Raw genomic sequence first — 18,535 nt, 5'->3', positions numbered from 1 at the left:
TGTTGAACACAGAGAATAGCAAAGTAAATGTTGCATAGAAAATCCATTTATTCCCAATAACTTAGGATTTCAGACAGCACAATGAGCATTTCATACAATCAAACTGAAATACTATTGTCTGCAAAAACATAGCCGATGACCAGCAACTGTTCCCTCTTATATGCAGTTACTGCTTGCCCTCTGAAGGTGCTTCCAGCCAAATATATCATCCTCAGTGCACCAAAGGTGGACACCTTACAGGTAGAGTTTAATAAGTTCATCGCTAACGGCAGAAGGGGTCAAAACCCCAAGATCTGTGAAGAGCAGAGTGATCAATGATGGGGAGGTGTAGTCAACCCAGGGGTGCTCCTCTGCAAGTGCCTTACTTTTCTTCAGTGTGTCTGCTTTGTACTGGGAAGAAAAAACACAAGAAGAGGCATGTTATTTTCTGAGAAGGGACGGGTTTTCCCACCAAAAGTGCCAGCAGGACCACTCGTAGCCAGTAGGGATGTGCACGAACCAGTTCGGAGGCCCTTTTACAGGCCTCCAAATTGGTTCGAACCTTGCCCGGCTCGAGGGTTCGGTGGCGGGGGTGGGCGTGACTTTAAGGGCGGAGAAGGATGCACTCCCCGCCACACACACACACACATTGTGTTTCCCCCACCAGTGCATGTCTTGCTAAAATCCCGTTGAGGCGGCAGCGTACCTCCCTGCTGCCCCGCTCCGACGTTATCCAGGAGTAGCAGCTGCAACTGCATGTGCTCGCGCATGTCGGGTGCGTGTGCAGTCACAGCTACTACTTCCAGTTATTTCTGGATAATGTCGGATCAGGGCAGCAGGGAGATATGCTGCTGCCCCGACGGGCTTTTAGGGAAACGTGTGTCCGGTGGGGCGGGGGGAAGAGTGCATCCTCCCCTGCCCTTAAAGCCACCAGCCCGCCACTGAACCAGGGCTGGCTCTGTGCACATCTCTAGTAGCCCGAAACAGGCTGGTCTCAGACCTCTAGATTGGACTTCCACCATGCACTGTATGTGGGGGTCTGCCTTTTGAGGACTTCCCGAGAACTTCAGTTAACAACACAGCGAATGGATTTCGTACTACCCGGGACCAACTGCAGGGAGCATATCTGGCCAGCATTCTTCTATGGCCACAGCTCAGCGGAAGAGCACCTGCTTTGGAAGCAGAAGGTCCCGGGTTCAATCCCTGGCATTCTCCACACAGAGCAGGAATACAGGAAGCTGCCTTATACCATGGGTCCATCTAGCTCAGTTTCATCTACACAGACTGGCAGTGGCTTCTCCAAGGCTGCAGGCAGGAGTCTCTCCCAGCCCCACCCGGAGATGCTGCCAGGAAGGGAATCTGGGGCCTTTTGAAGTTGAGCTATGGCTCCATCCCCCGAGGAGACTATCTTACAGCGCTCACGTGTCACCCATCCAAATGCAAACCAGGGCAGACCCTTCTTAGCAAAGGGGACAATTGGTGCCCACTGCCACAAGACCAGGCCACTTCCTGAAACCCAGAAGAGCCACTGCCAGTTAGGGTAGACAATACTGAGCTGGGCTGACCCATGATCTGACTCATGAAGAGGAGTTAATACGTTAATATGCACACTGGTTGTTGGTCTGTCTCCAGGCACATTTTGAAATGCTTCTTAACACTTATCCCAGCTAACTAAGCAAAGAGGCATCTTTCCAAGTGGTGAGTCTCTTCTATTTAGCAGGGGGAGAGCAACTGGCCCTATCCAACCCCAGCACAGCATCCTTCCAGTGGCCGCTGCTGGTATGTGCCTTATGTTTCTGTTTAGCTTGTGAGCCCTCTGGGGACAAGGGACCATCTTCTTTATGTATTATTTATTTTTCTATGTAAACCACTTTGAGAACTTTGGTTGACGAGTGGTATATAAGTCGGAGTCGGAGTAGTAATTACGAAGCCCTAAACAAACTGAGACCTGAAGGCCTGTTTTCTACCACATTGGACCACTGAATCTTATGGTCATCAATCTTTAAAGTGCCTTCTTTTGCTAGACTGTAAGCCCCTTGGGGCAAGGATTTTTCCTCTCATGCTTTGTAACTTGTCACACACACACACGGGTGGTGGCAGAAGTCAATAATAATACTCTTCCCTTACCTTAAACTTATCTGGGACATCCTGTTGGTTCAGAGGAAACAATCTTACAAACTTGAAGCTCTCGGCAACCACGTAAAATGGCTTGTTCTGAGTTTTGGCGCACACAGCCATTTGGTTTGTACCAATCTGCGGAGGCCGTTTTGGATAAGGAGAGAAAGCAATGCTTAAGGTTAGGTCTGTCAAGCAATGCTGTATTTCTGATTTAACACCCCTCCCTCCCCCACCAAAAAGAGAGAGCAAGATTCAGTTGAAGTTAAGCACTTCAAAACTGCATCAATTTTAATAGGATAGACTTGAGCAGATGTTAACTAGGGATATGCACAGAACTAGGTGGGGGTGGCTCGAGGGTGTGGGGGGGAACTTTAAGGGCGGGGGAGGGTGCACTTATCCCTCCCCCCACTGGCGCTCATGGTCCATAAAAGCCTTCGGGACGGCAGTGTACCTCCCTGCTGCCCCTTCCCCCTTTTCGGCCGGAAGTGGCCAGAAGTACCGGGGGTGTGTGCATCATTGCCGAAGAGGGGGAAGGAGCGGCAGCGAGGTACACTGCTGCCCCAAAGGCTTTTATGGAGAACGAGCACTGGCGGGGAAAGCAGGGGGAGGGGTAAGTGCACCCTCCCCCATCCTTAAAGTGCCCCCGCCCCCAGTGTTCGAACCTGTTCAGAAGCCCGTAAAAAGGTTCATGCACATCCCTAATGTTAACTGAGCAAAGAGGCACCTTTAAAAAGTGGTGAGTCTCTGTGCAGGGGGAGAGCAACTGGCCTTCTCCATCCCCAGTACAACATCCCTCCGGTGGCTTTTGCTTGTGTCTATCTTGTGTTCCTTTTTAAGATTGTGAGCCCTTTGGGGGCAGGGAGCCACTTTATTTATTTATTTAAATCTATGTAAACCGCTTTGGGAACTTTGGTTGAAAAGTGGTATATAAATATTCATCGTATTCATATATTTAAATCCTATTTAAGTTCTCAGATTTTTCAGAAATTAAAAGGTTTCCAAGACCAGGCAAGACTCAGTGCATAGATAACCACAACAATCCTGCATATACATGTTACCTTGTTAATAATTCCTCCATTTTCTACTACTCCTTCAGCACCAACTATCACCAGGTCTACTTTCTCCATGATGTAGCTATTTAGAGAAGGACAAAAGGCAAAAACCAACAACAGAAGATGCAAGTCATACACAACATTTGCCACGGTGGCTGCTATGCTGCTTAATCCCTGGAGCCCAGTTCTGCTGTTCCTTCAGCTATGCCACTGGTAATCAGCCATGTATAGCCCACCCTTCCTCCAAGGAGCTCAGGGTGGTGTAGAGAGAGCTCCCTAGTAAGAGAGACTACTGCTCAGCCTCAACGGTAGAACATCTGCTGCGCATGCAGAAGAGCCTCAGCATCTCCAGGTTTGTTTTTAAAGAGAATTGGGCAGCAGGTGATGAGAAAGACCTGCGCTTGAGACCTGGAGAGCTGCTGTCAGTCAGAGTATACAACAGGACATTCGATGGACCGGGGTCTGACCCAGTAGGCAGCTTCATATGTTGAATTTCCCTCCATTCCAGAAGTGGTACAGCAATGAACTCTCATTCACGTACCCAACTGCAGCATCCAGGATCACAGTTACAGGAATGCCTAGCTTACTGAGGGCTTTGGCCATTTTCTGCCTGTGAGAGAAAGAAATACATGCCATAAACACATTTCAGTGGCATAAAATGAGAGTATACAGCACAAAGCCAGTATAGACGTCAGAAAACAATCACACACACACACAAACACAGAGTTGGCAATAGATCAGCCAGCTGCCAAGTTAAATTCACAAAAGTCAATCATATTCCAGTTAAGAACTGAGTTATTTGAACAGAGTTAAAAAGATCACTGTCCCCATCGACTTGCCCTGCTCGATCTGGCTGTGATTCGGTGATGTAGACACTGAAGCGTTTCTTGGCTTCTGTTGCAGCTTCTAACACCCTCAGGACCACCTTCGAGTAAGCATGAGTCAATATTCCCTAGGGAGGCAATGCACACATTTTGCAGTTTATGGTGTGTTGTGCTTTTTATTCAACGTTTAAAAAAAAATACCAACACAATCCTCAATTGTAGAATGCTACTTATTTTTCCTAAGTAAAACCTACTAAGTAAGCTGCTTCAAGTTACTCTTTAAAGAGAGAGGCTGGGTATACGTGTTTAAATAAATACACTCCTTTTTGGGTTTTGTTTGGCCCTGTAAGATTCACAGGGTAATACATTTTGTGCCTAGTACAATTGTAAAATTATGAAATATACACAACCAGAAAAAGCACTTCACTCTTTTCTTTTGTCTTCTGAAGCCCCGGCTTACTCACCCCGCCATCTTTGATAAACGTATGACAAAGTTTGGCTATTTTGTTTCTCGAAAGAGAGATTCTCCAGAGAAAGTGCTCTCCTCGTTCAATCATGATCTCTTTGCATTTGGAGTAGTCCTGGAAGAAGTTGGAAGAATCAAGGTTGGAAGACAAGGAGGACAGAACTCAGCTACAGCAAGCCTTGAAGCTGTTGACCACCCTCCCTGCCTCTAGCTGAAACTCACCGGGTTCTCCAAGGAGGTGAGACTGATGAATCTTAAGAAGAGCTCTCCTCCAGAAGAGACGGCCACTGAAGAGTCAACGCTAGACAGCGTTTCTATCGCATTTTTGAGATTTGCTCTCAAGCCTTGAATTGTCTCACCTAACAAAGGGCAGGAGAACATTGGACAAAAAGCAGCAAAAGACCCTCTGGCTCCACAAACCCCCAGCACCTGCTTTGTGAACCTAGGAGTACTAGTGAAAAGTCTGCCTGCCCATGATCTGGGCTACTGGCGATGTCCTCTCTGAGGCAACCCCCGCTCCACATTTCAGTCCGTAGAATTACTTGCCTTTATCTTTCTTCAAAAACACCAGCAAGATATGGATAGCAGCCACAGCAGAGGCAACATCCGGATCTTCTGCCATCCGGGTTTTAAAGGCTTCAATCAACTCTGGGAAGAAGAGGGGTGGAGTAAAAAGAGTATCCCCTTGGTGGTTCTTTCATATCTCAGAAACTAAAGCTCCGTTTTATGCATTAAATTTTATTATGAACTAATTAAACTATCATTTACATTATAGTCTTGTAAGCTGCTTAGGGGAGGAGCTATAGCTCAGTGGAAGAGCATAAGCTGTGCACTCAGAAAGACCCAGGTTCATTTCCTAGTTCATTTCCTAGCATCTCATGGTCCTAGCATCTCATGAGAAAAAGACTTTTCTGCCTCAAACCCTAAAAAGTTGCTGTTCCATCTACTCCAGCATCCTGTTTCCAACACAGCAGTCTAAGGCAGCAACTGCATTGGTAAAGTGACCACCTTTGCACTTCAAGGTACCTGAGATGTTAATAAAGGTAAAGGTAAAGTTGTGCTGTTGAGTCAGTGTTGACTCCTGATGCCCACAGAGCCCTGTGGTTGTCTTTGGTAGAATACAGGAGAGGTTTACCATTGCCATCTCCCGTGCAGTATGAGATGATGCCTTTCAGCATCTTTCTATAGCACTGCTGCCTGACATAGGTGTTTTCCATAGTCTGGAAAACATACCAGCCGGGATTTGAACCGGCAACTTCTGGCTTGCTAATCAAGTCATTTCCCTGCTGCGCCATTAGGTAGCTACAAGGTAGCATTAATATACACGGAAGCAAGAAATGAGGTGGGGCCTTAGCTCAGTGGAAGAGCATCTACTTTCCACACAGTAGGTCCGAGGTTCAATCCTTGGCATCTCAAGGTAAGGTTAGGAAAGACTCCTGCCTGAAACCTTGGGGAGCTGCTGCCAGTCAGTGTAGACCAGGGATTCTCAATGTTGGGTCCCAGATGTTATTAGACTTCAACTCCCATAATCCCCAGCCCCAGTAGCCTTTGGTTGGGGATTATGGGAGTGGAAGTCCAAAAACATCTGGGGACCTAACGTTGAGAATCCCTGGTGCAGACAATACTGACTTTTATTAACCAATACTCTGGCTCAGTACAAATCAGTTTCCTGTGCAGCCACTCCCCACTCCAGGATTTAACTCTCAGGGATCCTGGAGAGAAAGCTAAACTGCAAGAAAGAAAACTCAACAACTCACGCAAACCACTTTTAACAAAGCATCCCGCAAAGCAAGGGTGGCCAAGAGGAGGCTCTCCAGCTGTTATTGAATACAAGGGTCAACTGCTGACCAGGAACAGGGACCAGAAAACAAGAAGCATCCCTGGGGTGGGGGGAATTAGGGAGAATTGTCGTTTCGCCTCTTACCTGCTTCGTTCATGGTGAGAAAAGATGCGACCGGAGAGTCCCACCTGCTCTTCTCAAGCGGAACCTTTGTCACAATGGCACTTGGCCTGGACGGAATACTTTCCACACCGCACCCACTTCCGGCAGCAGGAGAACGCCATAGAGCTAAGAATCTGCTAGAGGAATACACAGTTCTTCCGGTAAAACTGGTAGCCTCTACGGACTACTAATATAAATGAAAAGCACATTTTCTCCCACAAAAGAGCAAACTTGAATTTAAAAGAACACAAGCTACTTTCCTGGCTGCTTCCTTTTGTTTGAGAGGGGACACGCCGCTACCCAGTCACAGTTACACAGTCCAGGATTTCTCCATTGATTTCTATGAGCAGCTCTCACTTCCGCCCCAGAGGAGACAACAAAATGGCTTCCACGAGCAAACCGGAAGTTTCCCGAGAACGGCTACTCTGGCATCGTACCATCTCTGTGGAAAAGGAGGGACTTGGTGGTGACACTAAGGGAACGCGGCGAGGTGTGCGTGACGTCACTCTCGGGCGACGAGAGTCTCTTCCTGTGGCTGCTGCTGGCCGCTATGAGTGGGGGTGAGTCTGTCAAGCGTTGTTTTTCCTTCTCTCTCTCTTCTTCTCACTGTGCTTATGAACCTGCACGTTCCTTAGAACCTTCATGTCCAATTGCTTGTTGATGAAGCAGTTCTCCATGAATGGCTCATTTTTAAAGCCACCTAAACTACTGGCATTCGCCACATCTTGTAGCAGCGAGTTCCATACACTAATTCTACGTTATGTGAAGAAGGGCTTTCTTTTGCCTGACCTTAATCTTCTGCCAGTCAATTTAACTGGGTGACTCCAAGTTCTAATTATCTGGGAGAGAGAATTGCTAACTGGTTGAAAGACAGGAAACAGAGAGTAGGTATAAATGGAGAGTTTTCACGATGGAAGGAAGTAAGAAGTGTGGCCCTCCATGGATCTGTACTGGGACTGGTGCTTTTTAATCTATTCACAAATGATCTAGAAGCAGGGGTAAGCAGTGAGGTGGCCAAATTTGCAGATGATACTAAACTCTTCCAGGTAGTGAAATCCAAAATGGATTGTGAGGAGTTCCAAAAGGATCTCTCCAAACTGGGTGAATGGGCAACAAAGTGGCAAATGCAGTTCAATGTTGGCAAGTGTAAAGTGATGCACATTGGGACGAAGAACCCCAACTTCAAGTATATGCTGATGGGAACTGAGTTGTCAGTGACTGAGCAGGAGAGGGATCTTGGGGTTGTGGTGGACAGCTCATTGAAAGTGTTGATTCTATGTGCGGTAGCTGTGAAAAAGGCCAACTCCATGCTAGGGATCATTAGGAAGGGGATTGAAAATAAAACTGCTAATATTATAATGCCCTTATACAAAACTATGGTGCGGCCACATCTGGAGTACTGCGTACAATTCTGGTCACCACATCTAAAAAAGGACATTGTAGAACTGGAAAAGGTGCAGAAGAGGGCAACCAAGATGATCAAGGGCCTAGAGCACCTTTCTAATGAGGCAAGACTACAACATCTGGGGCTTTTTAGTTTAGAAAAAAGATGACTGCGGGGAGTCAGGATAGAGGTCTATAAAATCATGCATGGTGTGGAAGAAATGGATAGAGAGAAATTCTTCTCCCTCTCCCAAACACTAGAACCAGGGGTCACCCCATGAAATTGATTGCCAGGAAATCTAGGACCAACAAATGGAAGTACTTTTTCACACGATAACGCCTAATCAACTTGTGGAATTCTCTGCCACAAGATGTGGTGACAGCCAATAACCTAGATGGCTTTAAGAGGGGTTTGGATGACTTCATGGAGGAGAGGTCTATCAACGGCTACTAGTCAAAGGGCTGTGGGCCACCTCCAGCCTCAAAGGCAGGATGCCTCTGAGTACCAGTTGCAGGGGAGTAACAGCAGGAGAGAGGGCATGCCCTCAACTCCTACCTGTAGGCTTCCAGCGGCACCTGGTGGGCCACTGTGAAACAGAATGCTGGACTAGAAGGGCCTTCTTGGGCCTGATCCTGCAGGGCTGTTCTTATGTTCTTATGACCATTTTGGTATTGCATTGTCTTGTCTTAAAAACATGTGTCTTGAGAGTGCACTCATGTCTTGAAAATCACGTTGGAAGCTGCTGCCTGGTGTCCTTGTGCATGAAAATTTATGGGGGTTAAATTTTCCTGCCTGTAGAGACAAACTGGATATTTAGTAATAACCTGTTGGCATTGGTCTTCCTGAATGAGAGGAAACTGTCAGATGATGTGTTCATGTCTGCAATTTGTTGTCGTCCCCCCGCTCCTTCTTTTTTCCCTAGATGAGGAATTGAATCTTTTAGTCATCGTAGTTGACACAAATCCTATCTGGTGGGGAAAGCAGGCATTGGGTGGATCAGAGGTAGGACTTTCTCACTATATCAGACCTGCTTGAGTATTGGTATTAATAGTATTTCTGTTTTTATTTTTATTTCTAAATTTGCACATAGAATTTATTTTTCTATAATTTATGATTTGGGGATTTATTTTCGTTAAAATGTATATTCTGTTTATGATCAATATAGTTTGCTGAGATGCTTACTAGTTTAATGTACCATTTCTTATAGGTCTGTGGCCTTCAGTATTTTCTTTTTCTTTCCTCACAGTTTACATTAACAAAATGCCTCGACGCAGCTATGGTGTTGGGAAACTCACACTTATTTATGAACCGCAAGAACAAACTTGCTGTTATTGCCAGTCATATACAAGAAAGGTATCAAAGTTTATTGCATGTAAATAGTCAAGGTTCCTGGGATAGGAGCAATAGGAGGAGGTAATGGGAGTGAGGAGGCAGATGCAGTTCAGAGGCAATGCACCTCTGATGATCAAGTATTTGAAACTAAGAAAGGGGATGAATGTCTTCCTCTTGCTCTGCTTTTTGAGCTTCCCAGGAGAATACAGCTGTCCCCTTTTGGAAAACAAGTACTGAACTGCATGGACCTTTGGTCCAATTCAGCAAGGCAGTTTATGCATTTTGGCTGCTCACCTAGAGGCTTGTTGCTGTTCGCCCCAGGTGAGCGGCAAAGTGCCCTGTAGGGCTAAATGACTTTGTAGTGTTTTTTATCTTAAGGGTAAATTAGATAAGGATTTTAAAGCGTTTTATATGCTGAATATGTTAGAGCAGGAGTGGGCAAACTCAGCCCTCCAGTTGTTGTTGAACTACAACTCCCGTCTTCCCCAGCCACAATGAATGGTGGCTGGGGAAGATGGGAGTTGTAGTTCAACAACAGCTGGGAGTTTGCCCACCCCTGTGTTAGCGCAGAGGTGGCCAACTTGAGCCTTTCCAAGTGTTACAACTTCTTCTTAGTTAGAGGATAGAGGCATAGCAGGCCAAGGAAGGCCCATGAATGCCACCTACTGGTCATCGGCTTACCTGTACTAACTATACTCATTTGTAGAGGCCAGGAGCATGCAGGATATTACAACTTCCATCATCTCCAGCTGCAATTTATTGTCACAGCAGATGATGGAAGTTCTGTTTCACCCATATTTTATGTCTAACGTTTGGTATTTGATCCTTTCTATTGAACCCCAAAAGCTGCCTTAAAAAGAATCAAAACCTTGGTCTGTCTAGCTCAGAATGGTCTGCACCATTCTACGCCCAACTTTTGTCCCCCCCCGATATTTTTGGACTACAACTCCCATAATCCCCAGCCACAGTAGCCAGTAGCTAGGGATTATGGGAGTTGTAGGCCAACATCTGCAGGAGCGACGGAGTTGAGCAGCCCTTGTCTACGCTGACTGGCAGCCACTCTCTGCCACTGAGCTGTGGCCACTCCGTTTCAATTGTGACAGATAAGTTCTGTAATATTTTTCACAACGTAATCTTAGGCTAACGTTTATCTTAGCCGTTTCCTGTACCCTGGAAAGCACTGGACAGCTGCTGATCTCTTTGGAGAGGCCGGAGAATCGAATATTTCTGGCAGCAAAGATGGAAAGTACGAGTTACTAACAACCATAAATGAAACCATTGCGGAGGAAGTCAAGGACCTCATGACCCAAAGTAAGATGACTCTCTTGTTCAGTTCACTTTCTCCCATAGTTTCTGTGTCTCTTATAGTGCAGTCCTATGAGGACTGAATTTTTCTATGGCTCAGAAAAGTCCCACTGTGTTTTTTTAATTTTACAAGTCTCTGTTGTGTCCTCTGTCACCCTTTTTTGTCGTCTTCTATGACCGTGGTCCATAGGAAATGGTTGCCAATTTTTCTTAACCTAAGTATGTGATATAGAAGTAGAATGCATTACTTAAAACTTCTTCAAACAGAAATTCAGTCTTGTACCCATTTGTGTGATTTTTTTGGTATTAATTTTATTATTGCAGCTGAAATACGGGCTCAACAGACTGAAACGTTACTGGCAGGCTCTCTTGCCAAAGCACTTTGTTGTATCCTTCTGAAACTGACATTTTCCAGATGCTTTTGTTTTCTTGTAATTTCAAATCCAGTTGATTCCTGAATATGGTATGTCTCAGATATTCACAGGATGATGAAAGAGGGAAAAGGTACAGTGTTTTATGGTTTTTAAACTGTTATTGAGTTCTTGGAAATAAGAGCACGTTTCAGCAAAGGAGATGGCTTGTAAATGGCAGTTTCAAATTATAGATTGACTTGATTCTTTTAAACATATCACTGTGATTTTAGTGAGCTTACTACTCTTGGAATTATTGCTTGGTGTTTTAATGCATGTGGTTTTTTCTGCGTGGGTACAGGGTGTATTTTGGTGTGGTGCAGATCTTGGTTGGTGCTATGATGATTTGTTGCCTTAACCTTGGTTAAGATCCAAAACATAACGTGAAACCAGAGTTTAGATTGCCCTGGTTCTGGAGAGCATGTACATATAGGGAGTTGAGGCCCCAGTGAGACCTGCTTGTCATCTTGCAAGCAGAAAGTCTGCAGAGGTGAGGAAGCTATCTTGACCATGGCTTGCCCTGTGCAGATGTAACACTTAACTATGGTTACCAAAAAGCATGTTTTCCAAACCGACTTCGAACCATGTTTTCACATCCTGGTTTGCTGCCAATCTCTTAATCATGCTTTAAGTATTCAGAGATAATTAGGCTATTCACACGATGGGGCAAAATCGGGCTAGCGGAGGCTAGCCCGATTTCGCCCCATCGTGTGAACCACCGGGCTCTGCTGCGAGCTCGGTGGTTCCTAGGCGGGTAACCCGCCTAACTACCCCTGCCCTAAAACCAGGTTTGCGGAGTGAGCGCGCCGCAAACCTGGTTTTAAAGATCGTGAGTAGCCGTGGCGTGGCACCACACCGTGGTTACTCACGAGTAGACCCCTGGAAGGGAGGCAAAAAGCCGGCTCCGGGGGTCTCCCCAGTATGCCCTGGGTGCTCGTGCAGGGCATACTGTAGCTTCTGGGGGCCACACGGCCCCTGAGCTCCCCAGCCCCCGCCGGCTCCATCACGGAGCCGGCAATCATGTGGGCGGCCGCCCAGAGTTCCTTCCCTGCTTGTGTGCGGGGAGAGCGGGCTTAGCCCTCTCTCCCCACGCACTCTCCCAAACCGGGTCTCACTGATCCTGAGATTCGGCTCCTTGTTTAACCATTAACCATGGTTAAAGAAAACAAACCACGATTAAGTTGCTATGGACCTTTGTGGAGAGAATAATTGCGAAACTTTGGAGGATAATATATGAAGAGGCTTAGAGATTATGATATTTTCTCTTTTCTCCCCTTCCACGTGTAGTCAGCCAGGAAATTAAGTCCCGGATCTTGGTAAGACTTTTCTGTTCTCCCTGATAGATGTTGCAACCCAGGAGACTGCTGCGTAGAGCGTTGTAGACAAGTGACCGTTGATTTCTTTCCCCAGGTCATAAAAGCTGCTGAAGACAGTGCTCTGCAGTATATGAACTTTATGAATGTGATCTTTGCAGCCCAGAAGCAGGTGATGCCTGTGCTTCTGTACTTGGTTAGCCTATCCTATTGCCGGCCCTGTTTTAAATTCACTGCTCTGCGTGGATATCAAGTTGGGGGTGCTATGCTGACGGCTTAAAATGTAACTGTCTTGTCCTATAAAAGGGACCACTTTTCAGCATGTGGACAGAAAAATAAGTCTTTTATCATCACTCTGGGGAATGCAATATACATTGAAATCTTCTGGAAGAGATGTAACCTCCTGCTCGTCCAGAAGACGTAAGTGTATTTTGCATCCCCCAGAGTGATGATAAAGCTTACTTTACGATCTGTGTGCGGACATTATTTGTCAGACCCTTCAACAAGGGCTTGGTTCCATGTGGCTGGGTTCTGGGACAGAGGTGAGAGGGGCTGGTTCTTGCTCTCAGAGAGGGATGTGTGGACCACAAGAAGTCGAACAAGGCGTAGAGCAAGGGTAGGCAGCCTTGGCTCTCCAGATGTTGTTGAACTACAACTCATAAGAACAGCCCAGTTGGATCAGGCTGAAGGCCTATCCAGCCCAGCATCCTGTTCTGCACAGTGGCCCACCAAATGCCTCCAGGAAGCCCCCAGGCAAGAGATGAAGCCACGCCCTCTCTCCTGCTGTTGCTCCCCTGCACATGGTGTTGCCTCTGAGCCTGGAGTTGCCCATATCGCTCTCAGAGGAGCCTTTGACAGCCCTGTCCTCTGTGAATTGGTTCAAGCCCCTCTTAAAGCCATCCAGACTAGTGGCCACCACCACATGCCATGGCAAAGAATTCCATAGATTCACTATGTGTTGTGTGCAGAAGTGCTTCCTTTTGTCAGTCCTGAATTTCCTAGCAATCAGTTTGGTGGGATGACCCCTGGTGAGAAAAAGCATCCTCTCTATTATTATGGTGGATGGGGGTGATAGGAGTTGTAGTTCAGCAACATCTGAAGGGCCAAGTTTGCCCATCCCTGGACTAGAGGTACTCAGAAGTGCTGTATAAGCACTCTTTTTCCTGCTCCTCTTCCCTTCTTCCTGGCTTTAGGGAGGCAAGGCACAAATCATGCCTTTTCTCTTCCCTTTTGTAAACCTGTTTTTTACTTCATCCCCCCCCCACAGAATATTCTGATTGATGCCTGTGTTTTGGACTCCGATTCAGGACTCTTGCAGCAGGTAAGCTTTCTACGTTTGATTGCTTCATCGTAGTTTGAAGCCATGGGGGAAGAAACCTGGGAGGCAGCTAGGAATATCCACTCTGGAGACAGTTCAGCTGGATTCACGAGTTGCCAGTGCATAGTTCTGTCTGGAGTGTGTGTCCTGAAGAAATGATTAAAGTTAAGACGGTGCCTTGCTCACTCTCAAAGGCCACAGTAGAAACTACAGAAACACCTCAAGGGCTCAATATTACAGTCGCATGTGATTTGCATAATTAGCATACAATTTGAGCAACAGCGGATGCCAATTCTTTTTTCCTGGAACTTTGTTTCCATATGAGGGGGGAAACACATCTTGAAATAAGCTTTTAGATATCAAGAGATTTGGAAAATACAAGGGCCTCATACTTGAAAGTTTTTCCGCAGTCATGAGGTCTAGGAACTTACTTTTTACATCAGTGCATTACTTAGTATTTACAGGCATCAAAAGTCAGCTCTCTCCTAGCCTTGTGGGTTTGGTACTCCTGCAGTCGACTCTGCCCTCTTCCCCTCGCTGCCACTTATTCGGAAGGCAGTTCCAGGCATAACTTCACAATGCTACTTTTCTGGCTTCCTTCAAAACCCTCCCCTGAAACCGCCTTTCCTGTGAAGCTTTGGGTTTAATCCCTTAGTCCCCATCCCACTGCAACTAAGCCTAAGTATCTGCAACTCCAACCATGACCTATTTCCCCACTCTTTGCTCTGCCTTCACTTCCCTGTTGTCTCTTTTGTGTCTGTTTTTCTAGACTGTAAGCCTCTTGGGGCAGAGACCTGTCCTTTGTAAAGTGCCATTTACACAGATGGCCACTATATCAACTGGAGACAAATAGTATCATGTTTTCCAGGCTTGTGATATTACTGGCGGTATCTACTTGAAAGTCCCTTACATGCCGTCTCTCTTGCAGTATTTGCTGGTGAGTTGGTTTTTCCAGCCGCTTTAAAATTTGCTCCTGTACAAACCTGTTACACTGGCAGACTTGTATTTTGTTGGGGATTGTGGGAATTATAGTCTGGCAATAGGATCTTGGGTTGGCCAGCTGGTCTTGTGGTCGCAAGCATGACTTGTCCCCTTAGCTAAGCAGGGTCTGCCCTGGTTACATATGAATGGGAGACTAGAAGTGTGAGCACTTTAAGACATTCCCTTCAGGGGATGGAGCTGCTCTGGACATTGAATCTAGGTTCCAAGTTCCCTCTCTGGCTTCTCCAAGATAGGGCTGAGAGAGACTCCAGCCTGCAACCTTGGAGAAGCTGCTGCCAGTCTGTGTAGGCAATACTAAGCTAGATAGACCAAGGGTCTGGCTCAGTATGTGGCAGCTTCCTATGTTCGGAGGCATCTGGTTAGCCACTGCTGGGCTTGATCTAAAAGCAGGCCTTAAGTTCCTTAGTCCTCAGATCCAGCAGTTTTCTTCCAAGTTTTCAAATACCCTTTCCTGTTGCAGTGCGTCTATCTGCCTGACCAAGAACAACGATCCCAGCTGATCCTTCCACCCCCTGTCCACGTCGACTACCGGGCTGCTTGCTTCTGCCACCGAAATCTCATTGAAATTGGTTACGTCTGCTCTGTGTGTCTGTCAAGTAAGGTTTACCCAACTGGCTTGGATGACTTGTTGCAGGACTCCTGCCCTCTCCAGGTGGCTAGTCTTAACGAATCTGTTCTTTTTATTTTCCAGTCTTCTGCAGTTTCAGCCCAATTTGCACCACTTGCGAGTAAGTGTCCTTCAGAGATTTCATAAAGATGTCACACAAGCAGGGCTGTGCCTCCATGAGTCTGACCATCTCTGATTTAAGAGCAAGTTTCTGGTCCTCATTGATGCAGAGAGTTGCTTAGAAATGTGCAGAGAAACTAGAGCGAAAGTGGGCAGACATTCTTCCCACACCCACAGATCTTTCCCATGATTTTCTGTTCATGTGATGGTTTTAGCCACTTGTACTCCCTTCCTTCACTGCACTTGACCAGCCATATCTTTGAAAAACATTCTGACCACCTAGATGGGCATGGGCAAACCGGGCCTCCAGCTGTGAAGTACAACTCCCATCTTTTCCGCTTGTGGCTGAGTATGATGGGAGTTGTAGTTTAACAGCTGGAGGGTCCGGTTTGCCCGCCCCTGACTTGGAAAGCAACCTTAGAAGCGCCGTGTGTAATTATGTTATGGAACTCACTGCCACTTGTTAGGGTGAGAGCCACCGGCTTAGATGGCTTTAAAGGGGGATTGAACAAATTGGCAGTGAATAGGTCTATCTATGGCTGGGACCTCCATGTTAAGAACCAGCAGGTCACACTACCAGTTTCTGGGGTTCAGCTGCAGGAGGAAGGCTCTTGCCTTCTTCTCCTGCTTGTGGGGTTCCCAGAGCCATCTGGTTAGCCACTGGAGGAAGGGGCCTTTGGATTAATTCAGCAGGGATCTTCTTAAATTTCTCTAGAACAGGCCTGCTCAACTTAGGCCCCCTCAGCTGTTTTTGGACTACAACTCCCATAATCCCTAGTCACAGTGGCCAATAGCCAAGGAGTATGGGAGTAGTAGGCCAGCGTCTGCAGAAGGGCTGAAGTTGAGCAGCTCTACTCTAGAATATCTGCGGTTTGATGTAACTTGCATCATGAGTTCTGGGTACGTAATCTCCGTTTCCTAGCGGCAATGTGATTATTTCCTGATGGGGCAGACGGAATACACACACGTCCTTGATCAACCTCACCAGCATTCCTTTCTTTTGTCTTGTTCCAGGACTGCCTTCAAGATCTCACTGCCGGCCGTCATGAAGGCGAAGAAAAAGAAACTGAAATTAGCTGTGTAACAGTGTTCTCGATGCCCGCTGCCTTCTGCATGCAATTCCACAAGACAGATTGTAGCTGTAAAGCTGTGTATGGGTGGGGATTATAGGGTGCCGTGAAAGAGAGACGGGTATTGAAAGAGACGCACAGACAGAGGGGCGAAGTCATTCAGGACAAGTGTGTGAGTTGAGTGCAGCCTGTTTGTTCAGTGGCAAATTAGGATGCTGGCTTCATCACTTGTGCTTTGAAGTTGTAACATTTAAGACAGGACTCTCTTGAACCAACAGCTTCAGCTTGTGGAAGCATGCATAAACACCGTCACCAATGCATAAACTCCCAGGGTGTGGTGTGAGACCTCTCAAATATAATGTCTTTGGACCAACTCCACCATTTGGAGTCCGTCTAAATTATGTCGAGTCTTAACCCTCCCTTTCCCAAAAGAAAGCCCATTGAATTCAGCAGAATTCTAATATTTGGGGGGACTGTGAATCCAAGAGCTCCAAGGCTGGTCCTGCAGAGAAACCGAGAAAACTGCCCACTTATAAAGACTGCAGATACATTGGGCCCCAGGTCGCTCTGAGCTCAGCTTTTCAACATGGTTAGCTGTCACTCTTGGACATTTCCATTTTTTAACCATGGTAGCCATGTCTGCTTCAGGTGTATTTTAGACTCTTCTAAATGCCGGATCACCCAAGACTTGTGCTGGCACAAACAAATTAATGAATCTTATTTGGATGGGGCAAGTCCCAGATCTTTCCCAACCTTCAACCACCATCACAAGCACCTTCATTGCTTGAGCTGTTAAAATCTGTCTTTCCCTTTTTGGATGCAGTGAAATATCTACTTGTTTTCTAGCTAAGTGAAGGTTCTGGAAAAAAAACGGTTTTAAAAATTCTGATCTGAGACGTGGGGAAGAGTTCAGTCTTCCACTAGTTGGCATAATAGCAAGTTTTTAAATGCTGTGTTTTGTCTCTCATTCAGCCAGCCTCAAGGAAGGCTTAGGTAAGAAATGCCTGGTGTGCATTGATTTCAGAACCTTGTGTTAGTTTGTGTATCTCCAAAAATGATCATTTGCCACATTATTTAAGTTGTGGAACATAGACAGCCTCCAAAAAGCCAGCATGCCACTTCTTCCATCCGTTCAAAAACCATTTTCCATGTCCTTTCTTTTCTGAGCCTAAATCTACGTTCCGTTTGGCAGCCCAGTGGGAATTGTTACTTTCTCAAGACTGTATAACTTATTTTCCAATGCATTTTGTTTTCATTCAGACCCGTGTGGCAGACTGAATCTTTTACTGTTTGTTAGCCACCTGCCACTCTGTCTTAAACTTGTTTTGTAACCCTTCCCTTTAATAAACTGTTCCTAAGAAGATGTTCTTGGCGGGGAGTTGTTCAAATACAGGGGGAAAGGTTCTTGCAAGAAGCCCATAAAGCTAACGGGGCCATAAACATTTATTACTGGACTCACTGACCACATCTTTATTCACGTTAAATGTATACATCGAGCCATTCTGTCCCATCTGGGACACCCAAGGTAGCTAACATCAACCATTTTTAAAAACAATATTTAAAAAGTGAACAAAGAAAGCGGATATCCGGTAACACATGGTTGAAAACTACAGTTTCCCCCTGGGCTCTGAGCTTGCTTTGGCAAACCTTGGCGTCTTGGTTGCAGAGGAGTTTCGGCCAGCCCTTGAAGGGAAGCCAGCACTGGGTTTGACGAAAGGTTTGGCACTGAAGCAATTCCAGCTGCTCTCACCTGAGGCAAGCGGCAAAAACTTGCGGCTGGAGACGGTCCTGTGAGAGTCCCTTTCGGTGGTGGCAGTGGATGGCCCACTCCTGACAGTGACCCTGGGAGCTAACTTGCTTTGCATCAGGAGACTGAACTGCTTTTTCTCTTCATTGAGTTGTCTCAGTCTGGTGAGTTTCTGGTGCTCTAGTTTCTTTATGGTCTGAGGGGGGAAATGAGCGAAGGAAAGGCTTTCAGAAGGCCTGCAATCAATCTATTTGGGATAGTAGACCCTGCCCACCCAATAAACTTCACTGTTCATCACTGATCACTCTGCTTTAACAGTGCTTTTTTGAGGACCAATTACAATGTTGCTGAATTACATGAGCGAGCTTTTGAGGTATACAGAACTCTTCATTAGGTTGGGCACCAAGCACAAAGGGGAAAAGCTGGGCATGGTTTTTTAAAAAAAAAGGGCCCAGTTTATATATAACAAGGTGTGCGGAAATTCTGCAGTTGTAATTGGATTAAGATTAATCCAATGTATGTAACTGAATTTTAAGACACCTTTTG

General features: G+C 46.2%; 2 protein-coding genes across 2 annotated transcripts; one reads left to right on the top strand and one right to left on the bottom strand.

The window, feature by feature from the left end:
• Positions 1–28: 28 nt before the first annotated feature.
• Positions 29–6,505, bottom strand: EIF2B1 (eukaryotic translation initiation factor 2B subunit alpha). Its single transcript, XM_053280093.1, has 9 exons — positions 6,364–6,505; positions 4,986–5,087; positions 4,662–4,798; positions 4,438–4,554; positions 3,985–4,101; positions 3,691–3,755; positions 3,156–3,231; positions 2,107–2,232; positions 29–390 (listed from the first exon to the last, which is right to left on the bottom strand). Exons 1-9 carry the CDS (start codon positions 6,374–6,376, stop codon positions 235–237), a joined length of 909 nt encoding a protein of 302 aa, XP_053136068.1. The 5' UTR covers positions 6,377–6,505; the 3' UTR covers positions 29–234.
• Positions 6,506–6,833: 328 nt separating this feature from the next.
• On the top strand, positions 6,834–17,605 carry GTF2H3 (general transcription factor IIH subunit 3). Its single transcript, XM_053279851.1, has 13 exons — positions 6,834–6,941; positions 8,688–8,767; positions 9,012–9,118; positions 10,254–10,408; positions 10,727–10,789; positions 10,877–10,906; positions 12,100–12,128; positions 12,223–12,297; positions 13,393–13,446; positions 14,312–14,380; positions 14,906–15,041; positions 15,137–15,173; positions 16,187–17,605. Exons 1-13 carry the CDS (start codon positions 6,932–6,934, stop codon positions 16,254–16,256), a joined length of 915 nt encoding a protein of 304 aa, XP_053135826.1. The 5' UTR covers positions 6,834–6,931; the 3' UTR covers positions 16,257–17,605.
• Positions 17,606–18,535: the final 930 nt, after the last annotated feature.

Source organism: Hemicordylus capensis, chromosome 15 (assembly GCF_027244095.1).
Source record: "Hemicordylus capensis ecotype Gifberg chromosome 15, rHemCap1.1.pri, whole genome shotgun sequence".
NCBI classification, from domain to species: domain Eukaryota; kingdom Metazoa; phylum Chordata; class Lepidosauria; order Squamata; family Cordylidae; genus Hemicordylus; species Hemicordylus capensis.
Note: the sequence above shows the minus strand (reverse complement) of the source record. Positions and strands in the feature narration are given on the sequence as shown.